The sequence below is a fragment of the Micromys minutus genome, assembly GCF_963924665.1.
Source record: "Micromys minutus genome assembly, chromosome: 16".
NCBI lineage: Eukaryota > Metazoa > Chordata > Mammalia > Rodentia > Muridae > Micromys > Micromys minutus.
Window position 1 is genome coordinate 18,295,823 of NC_137985.1, and position 25,150 is coordinate 18,320,972.

The 25,150-nt window shown below is 44.6% G+C and overlaps 1 protein-coding gene across 1 annotated transcript in view; it reads left to right on the forward strand.

Moving 5' to 3' along the window:
* Positions 1–2,783: 2,783 nt before the first annotated feature.
* MATCAP2 (microtubule associated tyrosine carboxypeptidase 2) overlaps positions 2,784–25,150 on the forward strand; it is a gene marked incomplete at both ends in the record, with an annotated part of 31,241 nt that continues 8,874 nt past the window's right edge. Inside the window, 4 exons of the mRNA XM_080930189.1 lie at positions 2,784–3,048; positions 16,654–17,345; positions 23,074–23,217; positions 24,407–24,539. Coding sequence (XP_080786315.1) covers positions 2,784–3,048; positions 16,654–17,345; positions 23,074–23,217; positions 24,407–24,539 — 1,234 coding nt within the window. The remainder of the gene's footprint in view (positions 3,049–16,653; positions 17,346–23,073; positions 23,218–24,406; positions 24,540–25,150) is intronic.

The following is a 25,150-nucleotide window of genomic DNA, read 5'->3' on the forward strand; positions in this document are numbered from 1 at the left end:
TGGGTACACAAAATAGGAGAAACCCAGGAAACCATAGGTCAAAAAAAAAATACTAAATAAATGCTAAGAGAAAATGAAGCCGTGAAAGGGGACATGAAATACGAAGAGGAACTTAAGTAGTGTGACTTTAAGAAGAGTGATGTTTGGATCCAGACTTGAAGGAAGTGAGGGAGGTACTCTGTAGATAATGTGGAGGAGGAGCATTCCACGTGGGAAGAATCACAAATGAAAGGCCAGTGGTAGAACCGTATGTAGTGTGTCTCTAGGACAGTGAGAGCATAGTAGGAGATGACATCAAAGAGGTGAGCTAAGTCATAAAGAACGTCCCGGGTAGTTCACAAGCAGAGTGGATTGAGCTCGTGTCAGTAGGAGCCCTCTGGGGCTTGAAAACAGACTTGAATCATGGTGAGGCTACAAGGATCACCTAGGACTCCGCTTCAGAACCTGAGGGTTGAGATGCCGTGTGGGCTCATGAGATGAATGTGGGAGTTGGGAACATCTTTGTAAAACATCCCGGGCAAAAGATTGATTCCAAATCAAATGTATTGAGTCCGGAGCATTTCTGGTAGTGCTCACCGGCACTGCAGCAAGTAATGTCACTGCAGCATTGGCTCTGAACACAAAATATGTATTTTAGATTGTGTATGGTGTCACCCGTGAACACTAGTGAATGCTACCTCAAACACCCCAGCTTGAAATCTACACGGTTTGATGTTAAGAGTGGCAGTGTTTCTTTAAGGTGTTCTGCTCTTATGGAAACATAACGTGATGATTAATTGTGGAAACAAAGGCTTTTAATATTTTTCCACCACCATTCCTCAGCATGTAAGTACCTAATGTAGCTTTAGGTTGTATTGTTTTAGAATGTTTTGTTTTAAACGATGTTTAGAGGGCTAAAGAGACGGCTCAGTAGTTAAAAGCACTTGCTCGTGAAGTGGGTTCAGTTTGCAGCACCCACAGAGTGGCTCACAGCCATCCATAACCCCTGTTTTGAGGAGTCAGATGCCCTCTTCAGGCCTCTGTGGGCACCAGGCACACACATGGCACACATGAAAGGAAACACTCATATGCACAAGTAATTTTTTAAAAGACCACATTTAATCTTTAAAATAATCTTTAAGAACAATTGTTTTAGCCATGTGTGATGGTAAATCACACTTTACTCCTTTAATCCCAGCACTTGAATGGAGAGGAGGGTTAGAAGTCCAAAGTTTTTATCAGCTGTATAATGAGTGCTACTCGGTCAACCTGGTCTACATGGAAGGTTCTAGTCACTACCACCACAAAAAAAAAGGGGGGGTGCTGATTTGAGTTTTATTTACTTTTTATTGAAATGAACTTTGTCTAGGGATTTGGACAGAATTTCCAACATTCTGAAAATCACTAAACATACTTCTGTGATTTTAATACTGTGTGCTTATATAAAACAGCACTTTCAGCATTGACAACTACAAAAATTAAAAAGAAAAATCACTTCTGAAAAATGTGGAAGATGTGAAGGTGAGATGGCTCAGCACTGAAGGCACCTGCCACCACGGCAGATGACCTGAGTTTGATTCCCACAATCCATTTGGTGGAAGGAGAGAACTGATTCCTGCAGGTTGTCCTCTGACCTCCACACACGGATTAAGCATGGCACGGAGCTGCTTACACACACACACACACACACACACACACACAACTGTGTTGAAGATACTCTGTGTCCTGCATTATTATCCAGCTGAGATTAATTATTTATGTAAAAATAAACAAGCACATCCATTTCAGTGTGAACATTTGCTTCCATATTTTAAAATGGTAAAATTCTATGTATACAAATAATAGATTTCAAATAAATTTATGATTTAATTATTCGTTATTAACTTTTCCCTCTCAAATCTCCTTTCTGCAACCCCAGATGTATAGATATATAAGATAGGTACACACGTCAAATATTTGTAATCTAGGATGGCTTCAAGCTCATAGAGGAATTTGAACATCTTGATCCTCCCGTTCCTATCTCCTGAATGCTGGAATTACAGATGTGTACCATCAGGCCAGCTTTGTACAGTCCTAGGGATTAAACTCAGGGCTTTGTGAATGCTAAGCAAGCGCTTTACCAACTGAGCTACACCCACAATCTAGAAAAAAACTTTAAAAAAAAATTGTGTGTATGTGTGTCATGTGTGTTTTCGCGCAGAGGCCTGGGGTGAGCCAGAGGGCATGGGATCATGGGATGCCTTGGAAGTGGAGTTACAGGTAGTTGTGAGCTGCCATGAACGTGCTAGGAAACAAACCCAAGTTCACTACAAAGCAGCCAGTGCTCTTAACTGCTGGGCCATCTCTCCAGATCTTTTAAATTAAATATTGTATTTATTTATTTTAATTTTTTTTTTTTTAGACATTCTTATATAGTCAAGATGGTCTCAAAATTCACTGTGTAGCAATGATGATCTTGAAACCCTGATCCTCTTTGCTAAACCTCTCAACTGTTGGGATTACAGGAGTGTGCCACCATACCTGGCCATAAAAAACGTCATACTTATTTCATGCTGTGTAAATTAGCTGAAAGGTCCGAGGTCTGAGTTTGCACTGGTCAACAAAAACTAAGAATTATTACACCATTCCTATTCCCGCTGCCACCTTGAGCCTCATACAGGTCCCGCCCCCATATCCAAACACCCCAGCCACTGCGGACCAGCTCCCAGCACGGGTCCGCGCTGTGCACGCTGGGAGTTGTAGTTCGCTTCCCTTCTCTCCCTATGAGCAGGGTGTCAGTCGCAGGAGCGCCTCCAGCGGCGAGCATGTTTGGTGGCGCCGAGTGCGGGAAGAAAGCTGGATTGTCTCCTAGCAACGGGGTTGCAGCGACGTCACCGTGGCGGGTTCTTAGCGCTGAGGCCAGGTGGAACCGCCAGAGCACCTTCCAGCCTCTGTGTCAGGCGTGGTCCTCCACCGTGCGCTGCCGATCCTGCCCCATCTGGTCCCGAGGTACTGAGTTTTCGTTGGTGCGGCCCGCCAGCCTGGGCCTTGGCCTTGGCGGGACAATGCTGGAGTCTATTCGCGTAACGGGTGAGTGCAGGCAGGGCTGGCCCAGGTGGCCCGGCTGCAGCGAGTGGAGACAGTTGGGCTTGGGAAGGAAGACCGGGAGCAGTCGCTCAGTCCTAGCCCAGCAGAGGGAAGGGACAGGAGCTGTACATAGTGTAGAGTCCAATCCGATTCCAGAGCATTTTAGGTGTGTAGTAAGGTGTTATATTTTCTAGAGAGTTCAGAGAAAAGAATTAACCATGGAAACACATCTCTACATTTCAGTGTATGTTGTGTATGTTTTGTTTGTATTTATTATCAAACATTTTGAATTGATGTTATTAGTAAGAGCAGGTATTTAGATCCAAGGCTGGAAAGTTTGTCTTTCATTTTTAAATAGATATGCATATTAGCCATATTAAAATCTTCAGTAGTACTAAACAGTTCCAGAAATGTTTTCCCAGCATTTGATTCTGCAAGACAGATACCAAAGCAACAGAATAAAGGGAAATAGCTAATTCCCAAAGTAGAGTCGAAAATAAGCCTAGAACTTTTAGCTTCAGGGTATTGCAGTACCCAGTAGACCAATTTTCTGAATTAGTTGTTTTGAACCGTGGGCTAGCTAGGTTATCCAGACTGGCCTTGAACTCATAACCCTCCAGTCTCAGTCTCCCAAGTGCTGAGATATGGACATCAGTAGCTAAGATCATTTTTTTAAGTTAGCATAGAAAGTAAGAGGTTTCATTATGGTACTTTGAAATTCATTTCATTGTATGTATTGCAGAGCTTTTTAAAATTGAAAAACTAAATTATTTTTAAGTAAAAATACTTTTTTCTACTTATTCATTTTATTTTTATTCTCATTGGATAAAAATTTTATTTTATTGACCCATGCTTTAAATTCGAATAACAGAAGCCAAGAAGTATGGGCTGAGCAGGAGCGATTCCGTGACTCAGGAGACAAGCCACTAATGCAACTCCGGCCACGGGAGCAGCTGCCTGCCGACTTTCACAACTGAATTAAAACTATCGTAGGAATAAAAATTAAAAAAAAAAAAACAAAACAAAACACATTATGAGAGGCAGATGCAGGTGGATTTCTATGAGCTTAAAGTCGACCTGCTCTACACAAGTTCCAGACCAGCCACTGATACCCCGTCTCTAAAAACAAACAAACAAACAAACAAACAAAACAAAACAAAACAGTACAATGTCAAAAGTTGCTTTAAAACAGCAGGCCTGGCAGAAGAGGGGCAAATGTGAGCAGGGCTCAGTGGTACATGCGCACGAGGCTGTTGTAATGGACGGTTAGAGCACTTGCTTACCATAGACTAGGTTAAGACAGGAAATGTCACAAAGAAATGCATTCTTTTGTACACTAAAAACGGTAACTTAAAACTTCCAGTCCTTTTTATGATATAGAACAAGGCTTCTCAACTTCAGCAGTTTAATATTGGAGAAGTTAATTCTTTATTGTGAGCGACTTGTTTTGTAACACACAGAGAATTGTGACAAGCAAAAATACCCCATGGGGTGGCAAATTACTCTCCCTGACATCCAGTTAAAACCATTGCCTGCAAGAAAGTAGATTCTGTCACCATGGAAGTCACTGGGTTTAGAAACTACACCGATTAAAATCATTTTTCCCCAAACTGAAAGCCATTATAGTGAGAATATGATCAAAATATTAGTGTAGTGTAGGATTAAAATATAGAATCAGAAAATAGATATGTTGATATTCTGCAATACAGACTGTATTTCTGTAGAGTCAAGGGTTCGAGGATGGATTTAAACCAAAGACCTCTCTTGTTAAATCAGTTCTTTTGCCAGAATTTAGTGGAGTGCAAGCACCAGGCCAGCTTGGTCTTATTCTCTGAGGTAGGTGATCTGGCACTGAGCTCTAGCTTTAGGGAGACTTGTCTCTGGTATTCTGAAACATTCACCATTGTTACTATTCATTTATTACACAGACTCTTCCTGTTGTCCAGGCTTCTCGCTGAAATGTCGGTCAGTCAGTAAATGGGACAACCAAGCGTTTATGAAAAACACAGCCTGTGCCACCCAGACTGTCCCTCACTTTGCAGTGTCACAGATGCTGGTTCTCTTCCCAGTAGAACTTGATTGTGATAAGAATACTCATAAAATATGTTCCTTTTTTTCTTTTTGCCTTGAAATAGCAATAAACATGCCAGTCTGGTGGCACGGGCCTGTAACTCTAGCTCCTGGGAAGCTGCAGCTGAAAGACGGCAAGTTCAAGGTCCTCATGGACAATTTGCTGAGCGCCTATCCCAAAATAAGTGCAAATGCTGGGGAACTGGGGATGTGTTCTTGCCTAGCATGCAAGAAATCCTGCTTCTGGGACCCAGTACCATGTAAACTGGTGTGCAGTGCACACTTCTAACTCTACCACCCAAGATGTGGAGGTGGGAGAATCAGAAGTTCAAGTGGGGTAAAAAGCCATAAATGTGGAATGAAGTGGCATTTTATGATCCAAAACTGAAGCAGTTGTTTGTAAAATCACTTTGAATGGTACTTGAGTTTCACTAAGTACTAGTGAAACTGCTGACTGGAGGGTGAGGCGACACAGAAAAGGTTTACTTTCTTTCCTCCTTCACACTGCCCTCTGTCCCTTGCTCCTCTGTCTCTTTCAGTCTTTCTTGTTTGTTTCTGTATAGCACAGAGTGGCCTCTTGGCCTGTCTCCTGAGTGCTGGGATTACAGGTTGCAACACCATACCTAGCTCACCTCTTATAACTTCCTCTCCCCCTCCTCCCTCTCCCCCTCCTCCCTCTCCCCTCCTCCCTCTCCTCCTCCTCCTCCCTCTCCCCCTCCTCCCTCTCCTCCCCCTCCTCCCTCTCCCCCTCCTCCTCCCTCTCCTCCTCCTCCCTCTCCCCTTCCTCCCTCTCCCCTTCCTCCCTCTCCCCCTCCTCCCTCTCCCCCTCCCCTCTCTTCCTCCTCCTCCCTCTCCCCCTCCTCCCTCTCCTCCTCCTCCTCCCTCTCCCCCTCCTCCCTCTCCTTCCCCTCCTCCCTCTCCCCCACCTCCCTCTCCCCTTCCTCCCTCTCCCCCTCCTCCCTCTCCCCCTCCTCCCTCTCCCCCTCCTCCCTCTCCCCCTCCTCCCTCTCCTCCTCCTCCTCCCTCTCCCCCTCCTCCCTCTCCCCCTCCTCCCTCTCCCCCTCCTCCCTCTCCCCCTCCTCCCTCTCCCCTTCCTCCCTCTCCCTCTCATCCCTCTGCCCCTCCTCCCTCTCCCTCTCCCCCTCCTCCCTCTCCCCCTCCTCCCTCTTCTCCTCCTCCCTCTCCTCCTCCTCCCTCTCCCCCTCCTCCCTCTCCTCCTCCTCCCTCTTCCCCTCCTCCCTCTTCCCATCCTCCCTCTCCTCCTCCTCCCTCTTCCCCTCCTCCCTCTCCTCCTCCTCCCTCTCCCCCTTCTCCCTCTCCCCCTCCTCCTCCCTCTCCTCCTCCTCCCTCTCCCCCTCCTCCCTCTCCCCCTCCTCCCTCTCCCCATCCTCCCTCTGCCCCTCCTCCCTCTCCCTCTCCCCCTCCTCCCTCTCCCCCTCCTCCCTCTCCTCCTCCTCCCTCTTCCCCTCTTCCCTCTCCTCCTCCTCCCTCTCCTCCTCCCTCTCCTCCTCCTCCCTCTCCTCCTCCCTCTTCCCCTCCTCCCTCTCCTCCTCCTCCCTCTCCTCCTCCTCCCTCTTCCCCTCCTCCCTCTCCTCCTCCTCCCTCTCCTCCTCCTCCCTCTCCTCCTCCTCCCTCTTCCCCTCCTCCCTCTCCTTCTCCCTCTTCCCCTCCTCCCCCTCTCCTTCTCCCTCTCCTCCTCCTCCCTCTCCTCCTCCTCCCTCTCTCCCTCCTCCCTCTCCTCCTCCTCCTCCCTCTCCCCCTCCTCCCTCTCCTCCTCCTCCTCCCTCTCCTCCTCCCTCTCCTCCCCCTCCTCCCTCTCCCCCTCCTCCCTCTCCTCCTCCTCCCTCTCCTCCTCCCTCTCCTCCCCCTCCTCCCTCTCCCCCTCCTCCCTCTCCTCCTCCTCCTCTCTCTCCTCCTCCTCCTCCTCCTCCCTCTCCTCCTCCTCCCTCTCCTCCTCCTCCCTCTCTCCCTCCTCCCTCTTCCCCTCCTCCCTCTCCTCTTCCTCCCTCTCCCCCTCCTCCCTCTCCTCCTCCTCCTCCCTCTCCTCCTCCTCCCTCTCCTCCTCCTCCTCCCTCTCCCCTCCTCCCTCTCCTCCTCCTCCTCCCTCTCCTCCTCTTCCCTCTCCCCCTCCTCCCTCTGCCCCTCCTCCCTCTCCCTCTCCCCCTCCTCCCTCTTCCCCCTCCTCCCTCTTTCCCTCCTCCCTCTCCTCCTCCTCCTCCTTCTCCTCCTCCTTCCTCTCCCCCTCCTCCCTCTCCCCCTCCTCCTTCTCCCCTTCCTCCCCTTGCCCCTCCTCCCTTTCCCCCTCCTCCCTCTCCCCCTTCTCCCTCTGCCCCTCCTCCCTCTCCCTCTCCCCCTCCTCCCTCTTCCCCTCCTCCCTCTCCTCCTCCTCCCTCTTCCCCTCCTCCCTCTCCTCCTCCTCCTCCCTTTCCCCCTCCTCCCTCTCCCCCTTCTCCCTCTGCCCCTCCTCCCTCTCCCTCTCCCCCTCCTCCCTCTTCCCCTCCTCCCTCTCCTCCTCCTCCCTCTTCCCCCTCCTCCATCCCCTTTTAGACACACTGGCTCACTCTATAGCTGTTACTGCTATGGAACTCATAGCAATCCTGTCTCCAGGATCTTATAAGGACCTACACCTAGCTGTTTCAGTGTCTTATGTCTTTCTGGGATAATGTTTTTTCCATCAAGCCTCAAGATTTGGAAGATTAAGAGTTTATGGTTATCCTTAGCGACACAGTGAGTTTGAGGCCATTCTGGTATCTGTGCGACCAAAGCTCTCAGAATCCTAGCACTGTGGTTCACACGTGTGATCTCAGGTATCCCAGTACTTGGTGTCATATTTTACTGCTTGTTTGTTTATTTATTTATGCTTTCAGTTTTTTTTTTCTGTGAGATCTGCCTGCCTCAGCCTCCAGAGTGCTGGGAATAAAGGCCTGAGCCAGCCATGTTTGCTTTCATTCCAGTTTTTAGAAACAGAGTCTCACTATGTAGCCCCTGTTGGCCTCCTTTGGAGCTCCTCCTGCCTCTGCCTCCCAAGTGCTAGGGTTGTAGGTATGAGCGGCCATGCTGAGTGTGTACTCCATAGTCCTGTGGAGAATACCTCAGTGTTACCCTGGTGAGAGCAACAGTATACAAGCATTTGCTTTTTTGGTTTTTTGGTTTTTTGTTTTTTTGACTGTGTGTCTGTGTGTGTGTAAGAGAGTTGGGGGTAATAAGCATGTCACAGCACATGTGTGAATGATTTTCTGGATTCAGTTCTCAATTTCTACCTTGTGAATTGAGTTAGCAACAGCACCTTCAGCACAGAGCATCTCGCCAACCCTAATAAGAGTCTCCGAGGTGACACTTATTTTTTGTTGCTTCTATGTTGAGGGACCTGTAAGCACTTCAGCCCAGATGGTGGCCGTGAAAGAGAGTGTTGACTGTAACTAACGACAGACACAAATCTTTCCTCAGCTTTCGGAGAAATTCTGTCCACAGCCATGACTCCAAGGCTCCAGCCTCATCTCCCCACCCGTCTAATCTCACTCCTGTAGTGCCGGTCAATCCAGATTGTCCTTCTCTCCTTAGGTTCGCCTCTTCCCCTGGGATGGTTGGCTAATAGCTACTTTTATATCAATTCAGGAAACACTTAGCGGGACAGTCCTCACTTGGCACCAGACGCTCCTGACACCTTGGTGTAACTGTCATGGTTGCAGTTTTATATTGTTTTGTATTGACGGCCTTCCCAACAGCAAAACTCTGAACTCTTTGCCATGTAGAAGTGCTTACAATTGGTTTGCTCTTCTCCCTGCTTGTAGAAGGGGAAACAGAAAGGCAGCCTAGGGAGGGAAATACTTGAGAAGAAAGGGTAGAGAATTTGGCCCCTTGAATGTTGTTCTCTGTTTTCTTTTTGCTGGGGTGGGGAAGTGTTGTTCTTTAGATAGGTCCTCATTCTAGCCCAGATTGGCTTGGAACTCACTGTATAGCCCAGGCTGGCCCCTTGTCTCAGCTTCCCCTAAATGCATTATGAGTAAAAGCACAGGAGCTTAAGCTAGCTTTGCTGTTTGTAAACGAAATACAAATGTAGCTAGTCATGCGTCCATTGTTCAGCCTTGTCTGATGCTCCTCAGCACTGGCACTTGTAGCCTTATTATAGCTTTTATTTTTATTGCACAGTGCTCTAGTGCTCTGATAGTTAATGCATCCTTTACTGTGTGTAGATATCACCTGAGCTCGAGAGATGAAATATAACATTAAAGTGTTTCTGTGGACATTATGAGACTTTTGTTTTGTTCTGTTTTATATTCCTGTTTGCAATCAGGCATCCTTTTGCAACATTAACTCAAGTTGTCAAGTTTTATAAGTATCAGTGCATCATGTAATTTTTATTTGGCAGAACAGCTAGTTAGCATATGCAAGACCCTCTCTGTTCGAAACCAGAACTGTGCTTAAGACAGCTGTCAGAGTTATAGGCCAGCCTGGTCTACATAGAGTGCCAGGCCAGCCAGGGCAGAGCAGAGAAACCTTGTATCAAAAGAAAAAGAAAAAAGCTGGGCAGTGTGTGTGAGGGAGATGAGAGGTGGAGAAATGGCCCCAAAGTTGAGAGTACTTGCTGCTTCTTAGAGGAAGTAAAGGATCTGTAAGTACTTCAGCCCAGATGGTGGCCGTGAAAGAGAGCATTGACTGTAACACTCTCAGAGTGATTGAGAGTGAGTTTTTGTCAGCACTCACAAGTACCAGGAACTGGCTCCAAGAGACTGAACAATCTCTTCTGTCATTTGAAGGTATCCGTGCACAAGTGACATATATTCACCGAGACACAACAGAAAGACAAAAACAAAGTAACAAGATGCTGAGCCAAAACCAAGAAAGGAAGAAAGATAAACTTAGAACAGAAAAAGAAAAGAGAGACTCACAGTTTTATAGGCCAAAGTTTGTCTGCTGGTATTTTTCCATCAGGTGTTGTTTTTGCTGGACTTGTTTCTAGTTAGTGTTATAACTTTTCAGAAACCTAAGCCATTCCCAGCAGTGAAGTGCTTGTTTACTGAGCAGTGTCCCTTCTCCATGCTTTTAGATAGGAACAAGAGCCCTGATGGGCTTAATGATTAGGCTGATGTTACAGAGAGTCCTTGACAGAGCTGAGGAGGAAGCCAGGAATCTGAGTGTCCTTTTCTCCTGTTCTAGATACATATGAAGCTTTTGTTGTATTGGCAAATTCAGTGTATTTATCAGTGTGCTAAGGCTGAGAAGCAATTTTCTTTTTTTCCTATGATTTTTATTAATCTATTCATTTGTTTACGTCTCAAATAATATCTCCCTTCCTGGTTAACCCTCCACGACCCTTCCCCACATCCCATGAGAAGAAATTTTAATGTAGTAATACTATTTGTCTTTTAAAGGGTTTGGTTTAGCCTAGTCAGCCTGTGCACAGTGGGGTTCAAATGTGTATACAGTGTATGTGGGCTACATTCTCCCCTCCCCATCCTCTCATCCCCTCCCACTCCCGAGACCTTCTTTCTGCCCAGATGCTACCCTTCTCTTCCCCAGTGACCACTCATGAAAATGGTCTCTCTTCTCTGGCGACCATTACTGGCTTGACCTTGTGCAGACAGCCATGTGTACTGTGAGTTGATGGTGCCCAGCCCTCCCGTGTCTGGAAGACACCACTGCACAGCAGGCTTCCTACCTTTCTGGCTTCAATAACCTTTTCACCTTCTCTCTGTGGTCTTACCTGGGCCCTGGCGGTAGGAAGATGATACAGCCGATGAGTCCACAGTCGTGTTCCCTGCGCCTTGAAGAGATGTGGCTCTCTGTGTTAACTGATGTCTGCTTCAGTAAGAGCAGAGGGCAGTGCTGATCTCTGGGCATAAGGATAAGTATTTATTCACGGTTTGATGTGATTCCATTTAGCAAAGAAACAGTAGTAGGGTCTTCCTGAGGGTGTACGAGCTCCTCAGCTGCAGGTTCTTGGCACTCCCAAGTTTTTAATAAAAGAGTTGTGAGCGATTGGGAGAACTTGTGAGAGTCATTCTGTCTCTCCACCATGCGGGTCCAGTCTTCGGACTCAGGTTGACCAGACTGATGGTAAAAGTACCCTCTGAGCTATCTGCATGGCCCCTGTTATCATTCTGTTTGGTTTTTGAAGCACAGATTCTTGCTCTGTAGCTCCGTCTCACTTCTAACTCATGACAGTCCTGTCTTAGCCTCCCAAGTACTGCAAATAGCTCTGGTTCTGTACCATTTTATATGGCGGAACTAGGATTGCAGTGATTGGGAGATTGCCGTGACAGGACTAGCCTCACCATCACACTGGGAGACTCCAGCACGGATGGACCTAGGCCTCCAGTAGACAGTAACAATGAACTGAAGTGCTGGGACTCAGGGGAAGGGGTCTGTTGGGCACCCTGCTACTTCCTCCTCCTCCTTCATGAGGATTTTGGCAGGACTTCTTCTTGCAGTCAAGATTGTTGTTTTTAAAACACTATCTTTCGTTTTTTCTTTGCAATTCTGCACATTAACCATATACACTTGATTATTTGCATTTCCAACTTCTCTCTCCTCTGCCATCATGTTCCCTCCCCCAGGTGTGGGCTAAATAAAGATGTTGTAATTTAGGCCTAAAAACAAGGGCAAGAGAGGCAAGGCTCACCCAGGAAAGCATGTGTGGCTTCTCAAAGTGTGTGTGTGTGTGTGTGTGTGTGTGTGTGTGTGTGTGTGTGTTGGTTTGGCTTTTGAGGCCTACACTCAGCTCCAACACTGTATACTTAGGATGGCCTTGAACTAAGGATCCTATTGCCTCCACCTCCTTCCCGAGTGTGTGATATACTGTCATAAGGGACTGAATACAGGGATTCATCCATGCTAGGTAAGGTGGGGTAACCTGCAGCCTCAGGGCTACTTCAAAAGTACTCCGAACCCTATAAGGTTGTATTGTTTTTGTTTTAGACAGAGTCTCATGTGGTCCTGGCTGACCTGGAACTCAATATGTAGACTAGGCTTGTCTTGACTTTACAGAGCTCCACCTGCCTCTGCTTCTGGAGTATGGGGTAAAGTGTGCCACCACATCCAGCCTCAATAGGTTTTCATTTGGATGTCCTTTGGTACCTGACCAAAGTAAACCAATTAGCCCTCTGATCTTAAGAGTACTATACATTTTTGGAATCAACCCATTTTTTGCATTAAATATTCACCTTGTAAAGATCAGAATAGCCAAGCATGGCAGCCTGCCTCAGTAATCCCAGCAGCTGAGCTGCGCAGGAGAATGCCAGCCAGAGTTGCATCGTGAGTTCCAGACCAGGCAAGTCAGGCTTGCACAGAATGAGACCCCGTCTCAAAGAAGAATAAAAATCAGCACAATGTATAGGCAATAAACTATAACATAGGAATTCTTCATAGTAATTTTTATTAATTGGGGTTTAAGTGGTTTAATTTACTTGATTCTGTGAAGATGGAATGGGAAGATCGTTTGGTTACCTCCCTTCTCTGTCTCAGGGTGCTCCCCTGAGTCTTACCTCTGTCCTCTGCTTCCCTGTGGTGTCTGTTTCATTGTCTTCCACTGTGACTTTTTATCTTCTGAACTTGTGTCCTTTTAAGGACATGGACATTGTCCCTGGGCATTTGGAGCACTGCCCATGTTCTGGTGTTCTTTAGCTCGTTTGCTTTGCTAGCCCAGTTTTGACTATCTCTTGGCGACACCAAAGTCTGAGTCTCCAGAGAAACTGTTACCAGCCAGCCTGTGATGAAAATATTATTTGTCCTTCTATTTTGGGCTGGTTGAATCTTTAACATCTTAAATGACTTCTTTGTACAGTTCATCTTCAGTTTGACCCTGTAAAGTCTATCAATTTTATTATTTTATTTTTTGTGTATGGGCATTTTGCCGGCATGCATGTTTGGTTACCATGTGGATGACTGTTGCCTGTGAAGGGCAGATGAGGGCATCCCATCCCCTGAGACTGGAGTTAGATAGTTGTGAGCTGCCATCTGGGTGCTGAATATGAAGCCTGCATCTTCTGCAAGAGCAGCCATCCGTCCAGCCCCTCAGCCTCTAACTTACGTCTAGTTACATTTGGCCCTACAAGTTCATACTTTTACATTGTCCTTTAGACACTAGAATTAAACTTTCACCTGTTGTTTAAGGAATTTTGGGGTTTTTTATTTTGGTTTTGTGTTTTGTTTTGTTTTTTTTTAATTGAACAACTTTATTTTAAAAAAGAAAAGATAAATATACAGATTTTAAGCATTTTTGCATAGAAGTATATGAATACATTTTTGTCAGTACTTGGTTTTTTTAAAGGTTTGATAGTATGCATTAAAATCTAGTTACAATGAGCATAAAGTACATGTAAAACAGGATGTAACCTGGAAATAGTCAAAGTTTTCTTGGTGTGTAAGGATTGAGCATTATGATTTTTCATTTTCTTTTTCTTTTCTTTTTTTTCTTTTTTTTTCTTTTTTTCTTTTTTTTTTTTTTTGGCCTTTGTTTTTTCTTGAGCTTCATATAGTCTGTGAGTTGTTTCTGGGATGTTCAGAGCTTTCTAGGGTTAGTATCCAATTATCAGTGACTGCGTATTATGTCTGTTCTTTTGTAACTGGGTTATCTCACTCAGGATGATAGTCTCTAGATGTATCCATTTTCTTAAGAATTTCATAAAGTCATTGTTTCTGATAGCTGAGTAGTACTCCATTGTGTAAATATACCACAATTTTTGTATCCATTCATCTACTGAAGGACATCTGGGTTTTTTCCAGCTTCTGGTTATTATAAATAGAGCTGCTATGAACATTGTGGTGCATGTGTCTTTGTTGTCTGTTGGAGCTTCTCTGGGGTATATGTCCAGAAGTGGAATAACTGGGTCTTCAGGTAGTACTATGTCCAATTTTCTGAGGAATCGCCAGACTGATTTCCAGAGTGGTTGTATCAGTTTATAACCCCACCAGCAGTGGAGAAGTGTTCCTCTTTCTCTGCATCTTCGCCAGCATCTGCTGTCATCTGAATTTTTGATCTTAGCCATTCTGGTTGGTGTGAGGAGGAATCTCAGGGTTGTTTTGATTTGCATTTCCCTGATGGCTAATGATGTCGAGCACTTCCTTAGATGCTTCTCAGCTATTTGATATTCCTCAATTGAGAACTTTTTGTTTAGCTCTGTACCCCATTTTTAAATAGGGTTGTTTGATTCTCTGGTGTCTAACTTCTTGAGTTCTTTGTATACCTTGGACATTAATCCTCTATCAGATGTGGGGTTGGTAAAGATCTTTTCCCAATCCATTGGCTGCCGTTTTGTTTTCTTGACAGTGTCCTTAACTTTACAGAAACTTTGCAATCTCATTAAGTCCCATTTGTCAATATTTGACCTTAGAGTACAAGCCATTGATGTTCTGTTCAGGAAATTTTCTCCTGTGCCTATGTGTTCTAAGGTTTTCCCTACTTTCTCTTCTAATAATTTCAGTGTACCTGGTTTAATGTGGAGCTCTTTGATCCACTTACACTTGAGCTTTGTACAAGGAGATAAGAAAGGGTCTATTTTCATTCTTCTGCATGCTGAGTGCCAGTTGGACCAACACCATTTGTTGAGTGTTTTGGTTTTTCTTGAGATAGGGTCTCACACAATTCAGGCTGGCCTTATGCTTGCTATGTGGACAAGGTGACACGACCCTCTTATCCTCACTTTTCCAGTGATTACTGGACTTTAGGCAAGAAATTTTACTTAAAGGGCTTTCGGTATCTTACATACTTGGAATGTCTGTTATCTACTTGTGACCTGGTATTGTTTCTTCACCCTAAACCCTAAACTTCTGGACTGACATTTTGCCAGCCATGGTGGCACACACATGTAATTCTAGTACTTGGGGAAGAGGATCGTTGTGAGTTCTAGGCCATCCTGGGCTACCAAGTGACACTCTGTGCTACTTTGATGTGATGGTAGTTGGGAATATCTCATCTCCTAAGTAACTGTCCTATAAAAAGGATGTCCTAGACCCTGTGTAATGACCGTGAGGACTCCTAACCATTGCGGTGCTGTGTTACTAGAAGGCTTCAGAGTCAGAAGTCAGCTGTAGGACTGGGCCGTAACTGACTGGGAGAGGGCTTGCTTACCTAGAGTGTGAGAGGCCATGAGTTCATCACTAGTGCTAGTGGGGAGAGCAGACTGCACAGAAACAACTCAGGTATGTATTTATCGGAGACATGTGCCAAATACACTTTCTATTTGTGGAATAAAAGATTCTAAAGGACAGAAACTAAGTTTCTGAGACAGGGTCTCATGGACACAGTCTACCCTAGAGCTCCACTGTGTAGATAAGGATAATCCCTGACTCTCGACCCTCCCACTTCCAGCTCTGAAATGCAGGAATTCCTGGTGAGCCACCATAGCTAACAGCTTTGAAGATAGTGCATGAGCAAGCAGTCTGTTTAAAGCGTTTGTGAGGCTTAACGACAAAGTCCTCAACTTGCCATTTAATTCATGTACTGATATTTTTTCTTTTGGCAACAGCATCTCATATAGCCCAGACTGGTCTAAAAGTACACGGCTGAGTCTGACCTTGAAATTCTGATTCTCTTGCTTCTATCTTCAAATTTGGAGATTACAGGCATGTGCTACCACCCCCTTCACCCAAAAAATATGGTTGCTGGGTTTTTTGTGCTGTGGAATAGCAAACATTCCATCACCAACTGCAATCCCAGCTCTTAACCAGTCACTAATAGTGAGGGACCTTACTGAACATGCTTACACACATTACTAATAATGAACATGCTTACACACATTACTAATAGTGACTGACCTTATTGAACATGGTTACACACATATATATTCTCAGTTGATTTTTTTAAAAACAGGGTCTCACTGTGTAGCCCTGGCTGACTTGGAGCTTACTGTAGACTAGGCTCAAACTCATACATGTCCACTGCCTCTGCTTCCCACGTGCTGGGATTACAGGCGTGCGCCACTGCATTCAGCTGTCTTCTCTGCATCTTAAACATGTTTTTAAGGTAGAAAAGTACTGTTGTATTTGTACTTTTGAGGTTTGGTGGTGGGGGCGGTGGTGGTGGTGGTGGGTTGTTGTTTTGTCTTAGTTTTTTGTCTCTGTAGCCATAGCTTTCCTGGAACTTGATCATGGAACTGGTCTTGAAGTCAGAGATCCTCCTGCTTTTGCCTCACTAGTGCTAGGATTAAAGGCATTTTGGTACCACACCCAGATAGCCTCTCTTAAGATAACTACAGTCTTGCTGTGGTTACCATTGTGTTTAGTTCCAAATGTCGGGCTTGCATTAATGTGGGCACTAGTCTGTCCTTGATAAGCTCACAGTAATGAGGCATTCAGAGCATTCTTGTGCATTATTTCATTTTATTAGACTTTCACCACATGTGTAGCTTGAAGCTGAGCATTTCAATAAATAGTTTATGTTAGGATAGTAATCTGACCTTTTAATGCTTGGAATAGCTTTTCTAAAGGTGTTTGCAAGTTTAAAAAGTTCACAGACGTCAGGGCGGTTTCCGTTTACTCGTGGTGCGCCTCATCTGCATCTCTGTTGTTTCTTTGTTTTGGTTTTGTTTATTATCACAGAAAAGCTTCACTGGCCTGAGCATGAACTTGCTAAGAAGTTTGTTCTAAATGCAGAAGAGGCGTTGATCCTTGACAGCAAAAGAAGCTTTTCGAATTTATCCTCTGGAGTTCTCAAGGACACTTTCACAACTGGAACCAGTAGTTACAATGTTCTACTACAGAGCAAGGAGGAGAAAAAGCACCATTCACAAAAGCGGTTTTCCTCTGCCTGCTCCAAACAACATAGAAAGCCCAGCAAATCTAATTCCTCTCATAGCAAAGACCCTAACAGGACGACGGCCCTTGTGCCTGTGGCAAGCACTGGTACTTGGTTCTGCCTAGACAGGCAGTCTGCTGTTTTGGTCACTAGTTCAGTGCCAAGTCCTGTAAAGTTTACCCGTAATATCTCTGTTGCAGGAAGCGGCCTAGCACTGCCACCTAAACCGAAAAGCAAGGTCAAACGACGCAGCCTGACCCCTCTTCCAAAGCCGAAGCAGCAGCCTCAGCTGTGTAGAAGCTTTGAGAAAGGAGACGACCTTTCTGGGAAAAGGCTTTGTATATTGACTGCTATAAAACCCATCAACCTGGAGAAGGAAAAGCTGAGGTTCTTCAAGTCGGACTATACTTACAACCCTCAGTTTGAGTATGCCAATCCCTCTCTGCCAGGCGTGCTAGCCAAACACAGCAACGCCTCTGACCGCTTTCTAAAGCAGGTAAAATGCCACTTTTATAGTAGTTCGTTGTTATGTGCCTAAAGCAACTATCTACCGTGGTGTAAGCAAAAGGAGACAGCTTCACACCCACCATTATCAGCTCCCTCCAGGGATGGGTAGCTATGTGATAAGAAATTTGTAGGTGAGTGGTTTTGCTCACATACATGAGACATGTGTTGTAGTAATAACAATTTATAGGCTCTGTGCTGTGTTCTCTGACTAGAAGACACATTTCTGTGCTTTGACTTAGAATTGTGAATTTGTGGCTTATTAGCCAACACACAGATAAGGGTTAGGTGGACTGCACTGTTTTGTTCACCCCTTGGGGTCTAGGAGATAAACTCTGGGGTCTTGGATATGTTGGGCAATTGTCTAACCTCGTATTACATCCCTTCATGAACACATGGGAGAAAGGATCTAGTAGCCCAGGCTAACCTCAGATTACAGTATGACTGGAGATAACCTTGAATCCCAGATCTTTCTGTTTCTACCTCCCAATTACTGGGACCAGGCTGGTGAGATGGCTCAGCAGGTGAAGGCTCCTGTCACCAAGTGTGACATCCTCAGATCAGTCAGTCCCCAAGACACAAGATTAGCTGGGAGAGAACTGATTAACTAGGCATGTGTGAGCCACATTCCACATGTGGTTTTAAAAATAAATAAACTTTTAAGTCCTGGGATTACGGGAGTGTGCTTCCATACCTACCTTAGAGAGCGTCTTAAAATTTTTAAAATGATTTTAAATTGCCTTGTGTTCTCTTTGGTAGACTCTGCTTTGTGTTTGCCAGTGAGCACTCGCCCTTTGTTTGCTTGTTCAGACAGGACTTCAGATGGTCTAGCCTGGTCTAGAGTTCCTGTGTAGGGAAAATGATTGTCCAACTGCTTCCTTTATGCAGTGCTGAGAATCAAACCCTGGGTTTCAAGCATCCTAGGCAAGCCCTCTACACATTGAGCCACACCCCAGGCCTAGTTTGCTGTTCGTTTTAGTTCCAGCCATCCTTCTGCCTTTTGTCTTCTCTATTATTACATAGGAAATACATAGCATGTTTGAAATAATTTTAAGTAATTACCTCCTCTCAGTGCTGAAAACAATCTTTTGAGGCTGTGCATAGAAGGGAGCTTAGCACTTAATAGGCTGTGGTAGAAAGATCTCCAGTATGAGCTAGCCAGGGCTACTTCTAGTTTCATTCTGTTGCTATGATAAAACAGACCAGAAGCAATGTAAAGGAGAAAGGTTTATTTTTGCTTATGGGTTCTCGTCACTTAGAGAGTCAGGGCTGGAATTAAAAGGCAATTCTGTGAAGCCTTATCCTAACAGGGAATTGGCTCATACCTAAGCAAGTACAGCAGGAAGTATGAAAAATGCTGCTCGATGGGTCTTACACACCTTTACTACTTATACAGTCCAGGTCTGCTTGCCCAGGAAGTGATGCCGCCCATGGTGGACAGCCCAGGGCTATGGTACAGTGCTAGAGTTCTTGCCTGGAGTGTATGAGGCCCCTACAACATTGCCTAATACTGGCAGGTTTTTATTATTATTATTATTAAAAAATTATTCAATGTGTGGGTATTTTGCCTGTATATGTCTGTAAAATGTGTGTGCTTGGTGCCCTTAGAGGCCACAAACTGGAGTTACAGACAGTTGTGAATCACCGTATAAGTATAGGGACTCAAATCAGGGTCCTCTACATGAGCAGCCCATTTTCTTAACCTCTCGCTGGGCCCTTGCTGTATTGTTTTAGAGCTGGCTTTGAGGATACTGTGCCTATAACCATAACGCCTTGGGAGTTGTGGACAGGACAATAAAGGTCAAGGTCACCCTTGGCTAGTAGTTCAAGGCAAGCCTAGGCTATGTGAGACTCTATCTGAAGTCCTCCCTCCCACCCCCACATCTGTCACACAAAGACTATCTAGTTGGGTACAATTGGATTATGCCTATAGTCAGAGTATTTGAAAGGCTAAGGCAAAATGGTCTATTGAGTCTAGGAGTCTGTGAAGTTATTCAGAATTAAGGAGAAAAATCTTAGATTTTTACAATGTTTTCAAAAGAAAGAAAGAAAGAATATTTGCAACATAGGAAAGACACTGTCCCTACTAACACATGTATTTACACTAACTTTCAAAATTAAAGGCTAGCAGTTCTGACAAACTCAATACTGTATAGTGATCTGGGAAAAGATTACAGAGCATGGACTTCCCCATGTTCATTTGTAACAGTTCCGTAAGGCGTGTGGGGTAAAGGACGTGCATCTCCGTGTGGCCACTGAAGGAACCAAGCCTAGCAAAGGTAGAATCACACTCTAAGTGGTGGAGCCTTATAGGAAACCAGGCTTCCTAACCGTCTCTTCTACAGCCCTCCCATGACAGTGTCTCCAGACTGCACTGGAGAGGACATTGTTAGCATATGACTATGGAAGTGGCTTGTGACATCAGATCCCAAACAAAAAGCAACATCAGCTAAACTAAAACAGATGGGTTCACAGAGCACTGAGATTCTTCAAAAACAGTCGCCATCTCTTCAAAGACAACTGTGGACATTTATAGAGAAAGAGATTTTCATTTTATAGATGGAGTATTTATATGTCTTATGCTAGTTTTAGACTTAGGATGAACTTCAGGATGTTTACCACAGCACACTCCTTTAGTTCCAGCACTTGGAAAGAAGAGGCAGGCAGATCTCTTGTGAGTTCAAAGCAGCCTGGTCTATAGAGTGAGTTCCAGGACAGCCAGGGCTACACAGAGAAACCTGGTCTCAAAACCAACCAAACAAAGCAGGTTCTGGGGCCAGATTGGGGCTGCCTGCCTTTGACCCACTGCTCAGGGGCAGAGGCAAGTGGGTCTCTGAGTTGACACAGGCCTGCTGTACAGAGTTCCCGTGAGACCCTGTCTCAAAAACACCAACACTGTCTTAAGTGTCACTGTCTATTACTGTGACAAAACACCATGAAAAAGAGCAAGTTGGGGAGGAAAGGGTTTATTGAGTAGCTTACACTTCCACAGCACTGTTCATCATTAAAAAGAGTCAGGACAGGAACTCACACAGGGCTGGAACCTGAAGGCAGGAGCTGATGCAGAGGCCATGGAGGGTTCTGCTTACTGGGGTGCTTCCCTGGCTCACTCAGCCTGCTTTCTTATAGAACCCAGCCCAGGATGGCACCACCCACAAATGGGCTGAGCCTTCCTCATTGACCACTAATTAAGAAAGTGCCTTACAGTTAGATCTCAGGGAGGAGGCATTTCCTCATCTTAGGCTTCTTCTCTCTGATGACTGTAGCTTGTGTCAAGTTGACACACAAAATCAGCCAGTACAATGCCCCCCACCTCTGCAACAATACAAAACAAAAGAAAAGCCAGGTTCTGATTTAACAGGCATGACTCGATCAGCTGCGGGCCAAGACCAGGGCTTACAACAGCCTGGACACCCCCGTGCTGCCCTTGGCCTCCTGAACAGCAAGGCTGTCAGGAGTGTTTTGGCAGCAAAAGCCTATTGGAGTAATTTTGAGTTGTGATAAATGTACGATGCATCCCTAGTTCCTTAGTAAAGTATTCATGTATTGAGTCACACTTTGTGATGTGATTTTTCTCCCTCCTATCTTGACATATCAAATGTGTTGTTTATAGCACTGATACATGGACCATATCAGCGAGGATGTGCTGGTTAACTTTTACTGATGACAGAGGTTGTTGACTGTACCTTCTCAGCTCTGAAGCAGATGCCACTGTCCTTATGAGTCTCACAACAGTCCAGACACAGGACTTCTTTTCATATGTTTTCTTGAAGATTTGTCTTATGTTCTGTATATGAACGGTTTTTAAAAGATTTATTTATTTATCGATTTCTGTGTGTATGGGTGTTTTCCCTTGTGTAAGTGTGGTGAATGCCTAGATGCCCTGGATCTAGAGTTGCAGACCACTGTGAACTGCTGTGTGTGCTGAGAACCACACCAGGTAGGTCTGCCAGAGCAGCCAGCCTGCCCCAGAATGCAGTGAAGTAAACATGGAATTTTCCGGTTTCCTCCTACTTAGATGCTTACTTCCTGTGGTTTTCCTGGAGGTTCTGATAATTTGTGTTTATCTAGATTTTAATTAGTCTTCACTTTGTGTGTATTTTGAAAAACATCTCAACTTTTTAATATGATAAGTGTATAGTACATTGCCAAAGAAAAAAGATGGAAATATTTTAAGATGGTTCTCCTCCTCTTCATCATCATCATCATTGTCACCAAAGAGTATTATTTTGTCACCAGAATAGAAGCTGGCTTTGGCCCTTCAGTGCTCTTTCATCTTGTGGTCTGCTGTCTGCATTTCTTCTTCTTGTTATTTTTAAAGATTTATTTATTTTATATGTGAATCTGTTGCTGTCCTCAGACACACCAGAAGAGGGCGTCGGATTCCATTATAGAAGGTTGTGAGCCACCATGTGGTTGCTGGGAACTGAACTCGGGACCTTGGGAAGAGACAGTCTCTGCTGTCTGCATTTCTAATCAGAACTTTTGCTTGCCTTTTTGAATAAGTTTTTCCTGATACTTTGCCCCAAACAGGAAATGCATCCGAGTGGTACACAGACATAAATGCAGGCAAATCACCCAAACAAACAATGTATTTTAAGCGGATTTTATAGATTGCTATAGAGGTTGTCTTGTATGTTTTTTAAATATTTCAGTTTTTCTCTCTCTCTCTCTCTCTCTTTATCTAAATGACACTTGTAACCTACCATCTGATCTGGAGACATACTTGGTTTACACTGGAGTTCTTCCAGACCACCATGTATCTTGTCAAAAAGCCAAGCTCTGCCCTCTTCCTCTCTGCCCAGCTTGGCCTAGCGGCGGCGGTTACAAGCACCATGTATGGCATGTCAGTCTCTGCAGCTCTGGCTAAAGAGACTAGAAGACAGGGAAGAAGAGCGTCTATCTCGTCCCCCGACGCCCTTCTTTTCCTTCTCAGTCAGTCTCACTGTAGCCCTGGGAGCCCCTCACTGCTCAGATCAGGAATGTGCCACTGGGCCAGCAAGAGCACTTGTAACTTCGCAGGTATTTACAGACATTCTCGAAAGTCAGTGTCTAACTCCAGTCACAAAAGAACAGACATAATATGCAGTCACTGATAATTGGATACTAGCCCTAGAAAACTCTGAAAACCCAAGAAACAACTCACAGGGCATATGAAGCTCAAGAAAAACAAAGGCCAAATAGTGAAAACCTCAGTCCTTCTTACGAAACAAAATAAGTGTATAGCACCCTCTCAGAGTGTGGTACACATAGACCTTAAATCATTAATAATCCAAGAGCTATGAATATAGCCTTGTGGCAATTTTTGGTATTCAAAGATCATTATGTTTAATCTATACATACCAAGAAAACTCTGTTTCCATGTTACGTTCTGTTTTACATGTACTTTATGCTTATGGTAACTAGTAAGATTTCATTGCATACTATCAAACTTCTAAAAGAATTAAGTACTGACAAAAATATATTCATATAGTGTTATACCAAAATGCCTTTAAAAATCTGTACGTGTATCTCTCTCTTATTAAAATAAAGTTGTAAGAGGAAAAAAAAAAAAAGAAAAAGTCGGTGGAAACTGTTTAACTTAGAAAAATGTGCAGCTGGAGTTTCAGCTTAACCCCGTAACTAGTAAATTTGAACACGTCTTGACAAAAGGGTCATAATTAGCTAACTTCATCTCAGAGTGTCATGAGCTGTTGACTTAATCTCCCTTTCTTTTACAGTCCATCAATATTATGGAGCTGACTTTACAGAAATACGGAAGTTATGAAAAATTTGAACAAGCTACGGGTGGTAGCTTATTGTCTAAAACTCGAATCTGGAGTCACGTTAGGAAGTACATGATGAAGGAAGGCTGCCTGGGAGAGGTATGGGCCATGGGTGGGCGGGGCCTGGGAGAGGACTGGGCCGTGGGTGGGCGGGGCCTGGCTGTGGTGCTGGCGCTCAAGATTAGTGCCAAATATACGGCTCTTTTCTGCAGGTTTTGTTTGGTCAGTCCTGTTTTACTGGTTGGATTGGGTTCCTACCACCTGTCTTTTGCTCCTGGTGTCATTCCTGTATGTGTAGCTTATAGCATTGTTTTACTCAATGAGAATTATTAAAGAGAGATTTTGCTACAGTGTTCTTAGTCATCAGTCTCAAAAACAGCACTGACTAGGTTCAGGTTTGTGGCGCTCATGAGCGCGCACACGCACGTGCTTTCCAGTCTTGTGTGGGTTCTGAGGCTCAAACTAGAGTTGCCCTCTTGCCTTTGACCATTGAGCCATCTTACCACTTCCCTCCCCACTTTTAAAGTACCTAGAATTGAGTCCAAGACCTTGGGCAAGCACTCTGCCATGAAGCTCTTTTTCTTTTTGCTTGATACAGGATCTCACTAAGTTGCTCAGGCTGGCCAGCCATTCTCTTTGCAGCCTAGTCCTTGTTCTTCTTGCTTTAGTTTCTCTAGCCTCTGTCTGGTGTACCCTTCTGTCTTCTTTCTTTTCTTCCCTTCTTCCCTTCTTCCTCCCTCCCTCCCATCCATCTTTTCTTCCTTCCTTCTTTCCTTCCTTCCTTCCTCCTTTTAAAGACAGGGTCTCTTTCAGTCCTAATTGTTCCTGGAACTGGCCAGGGTGGACTTGAACTCACAGAGGTCTCCTGTCTCTGCCTTTCAAGTGCTGGCATTAAAGGTGTGTGCTACCACAACCAACCTCCTTAATTTCCTTTTAATCCAATGAATGCTTTTAAATTCTCAGAGGGTTAAAATTATAAGGTTCAAAAGCAACCAAACCAAACTAGAGGTTCAAATTTGACTGGAGTACATTTCATCAGCCTAGTTTAATTAGATAACAAGTAGGCCCATTATTTTTTGCAAAAACTTTTCTTCCTCTCCCTTTACATTTTATGTGTGTATGTGCTTGAGTGTATTATATAATTATATATGTATGTGGGAACATGTATGCCACAGTGGGGATGGCAGTCATGGGACAAGGGGACAGCATTTGGGAGTTAGTGTCAGCATGTTGGTTTTGGAGAGCTTGCATCATCTCACCAGTGCTGTGTTTTCCTCCTGTGGCTTAGATTGTAGTTCATCTCACCGAAGACCTGCTTTCCAGGGCATCTATGACGGTAGTAAACGGATGTCCGACTCTAACCATCAATATCTCTACTGCACGAGAGCATTGGCTGGAGGGCATGCTGAGGCATGAGATAGGTAGGGCACCCTTTCCACTTACTCATTTGACTGTCAAGAATCGCACGCTAGTCTTTCTTTCAGAGTGGTTTTTTTCTTTGTAATGTTTAGTAAAAAACCGTGAGGTTATTAAGCTTCACATGAACTGCACGTCATTTCAAGTTAGAATTTTAGAACGCTGTCTTGGGAAGGCACTCTATCCTTTTGGTTTTAGTCCCCGTCTGAAATCAAGGGGATGCTTAGGAAAGATACAGAAGAAGAGAAAAAGGTTACCCTTCTCTAATTAAAGACTCAGAAAGTAGGCAGAGTTAACACATTCTGTACTAGAGGTTTGCTTTCTGGAAAGGAAAAGTGTATTATTTTATTGAAGGGGTAGTTAAGAGATGTCCTCTATCTCTTTATCATGGCTTAAACTTTGCTGCAAGGTGGTCCTTTAGACAGGTCCAAGTAGATTAACGCCAATGTTTTGGGTAGCTTGAAATGTTAGGTCTTTGCCAATGGCCAAAGATATATTCCATTCTCTTGAACAAGAGGAAACAGCTTTATATTGCAAGTGTAACATCTGATCCTCTGATCGAGACTAATATCCTTCAGGAGATAGGCTATGATTAGAAAATAGATATGACCAATTT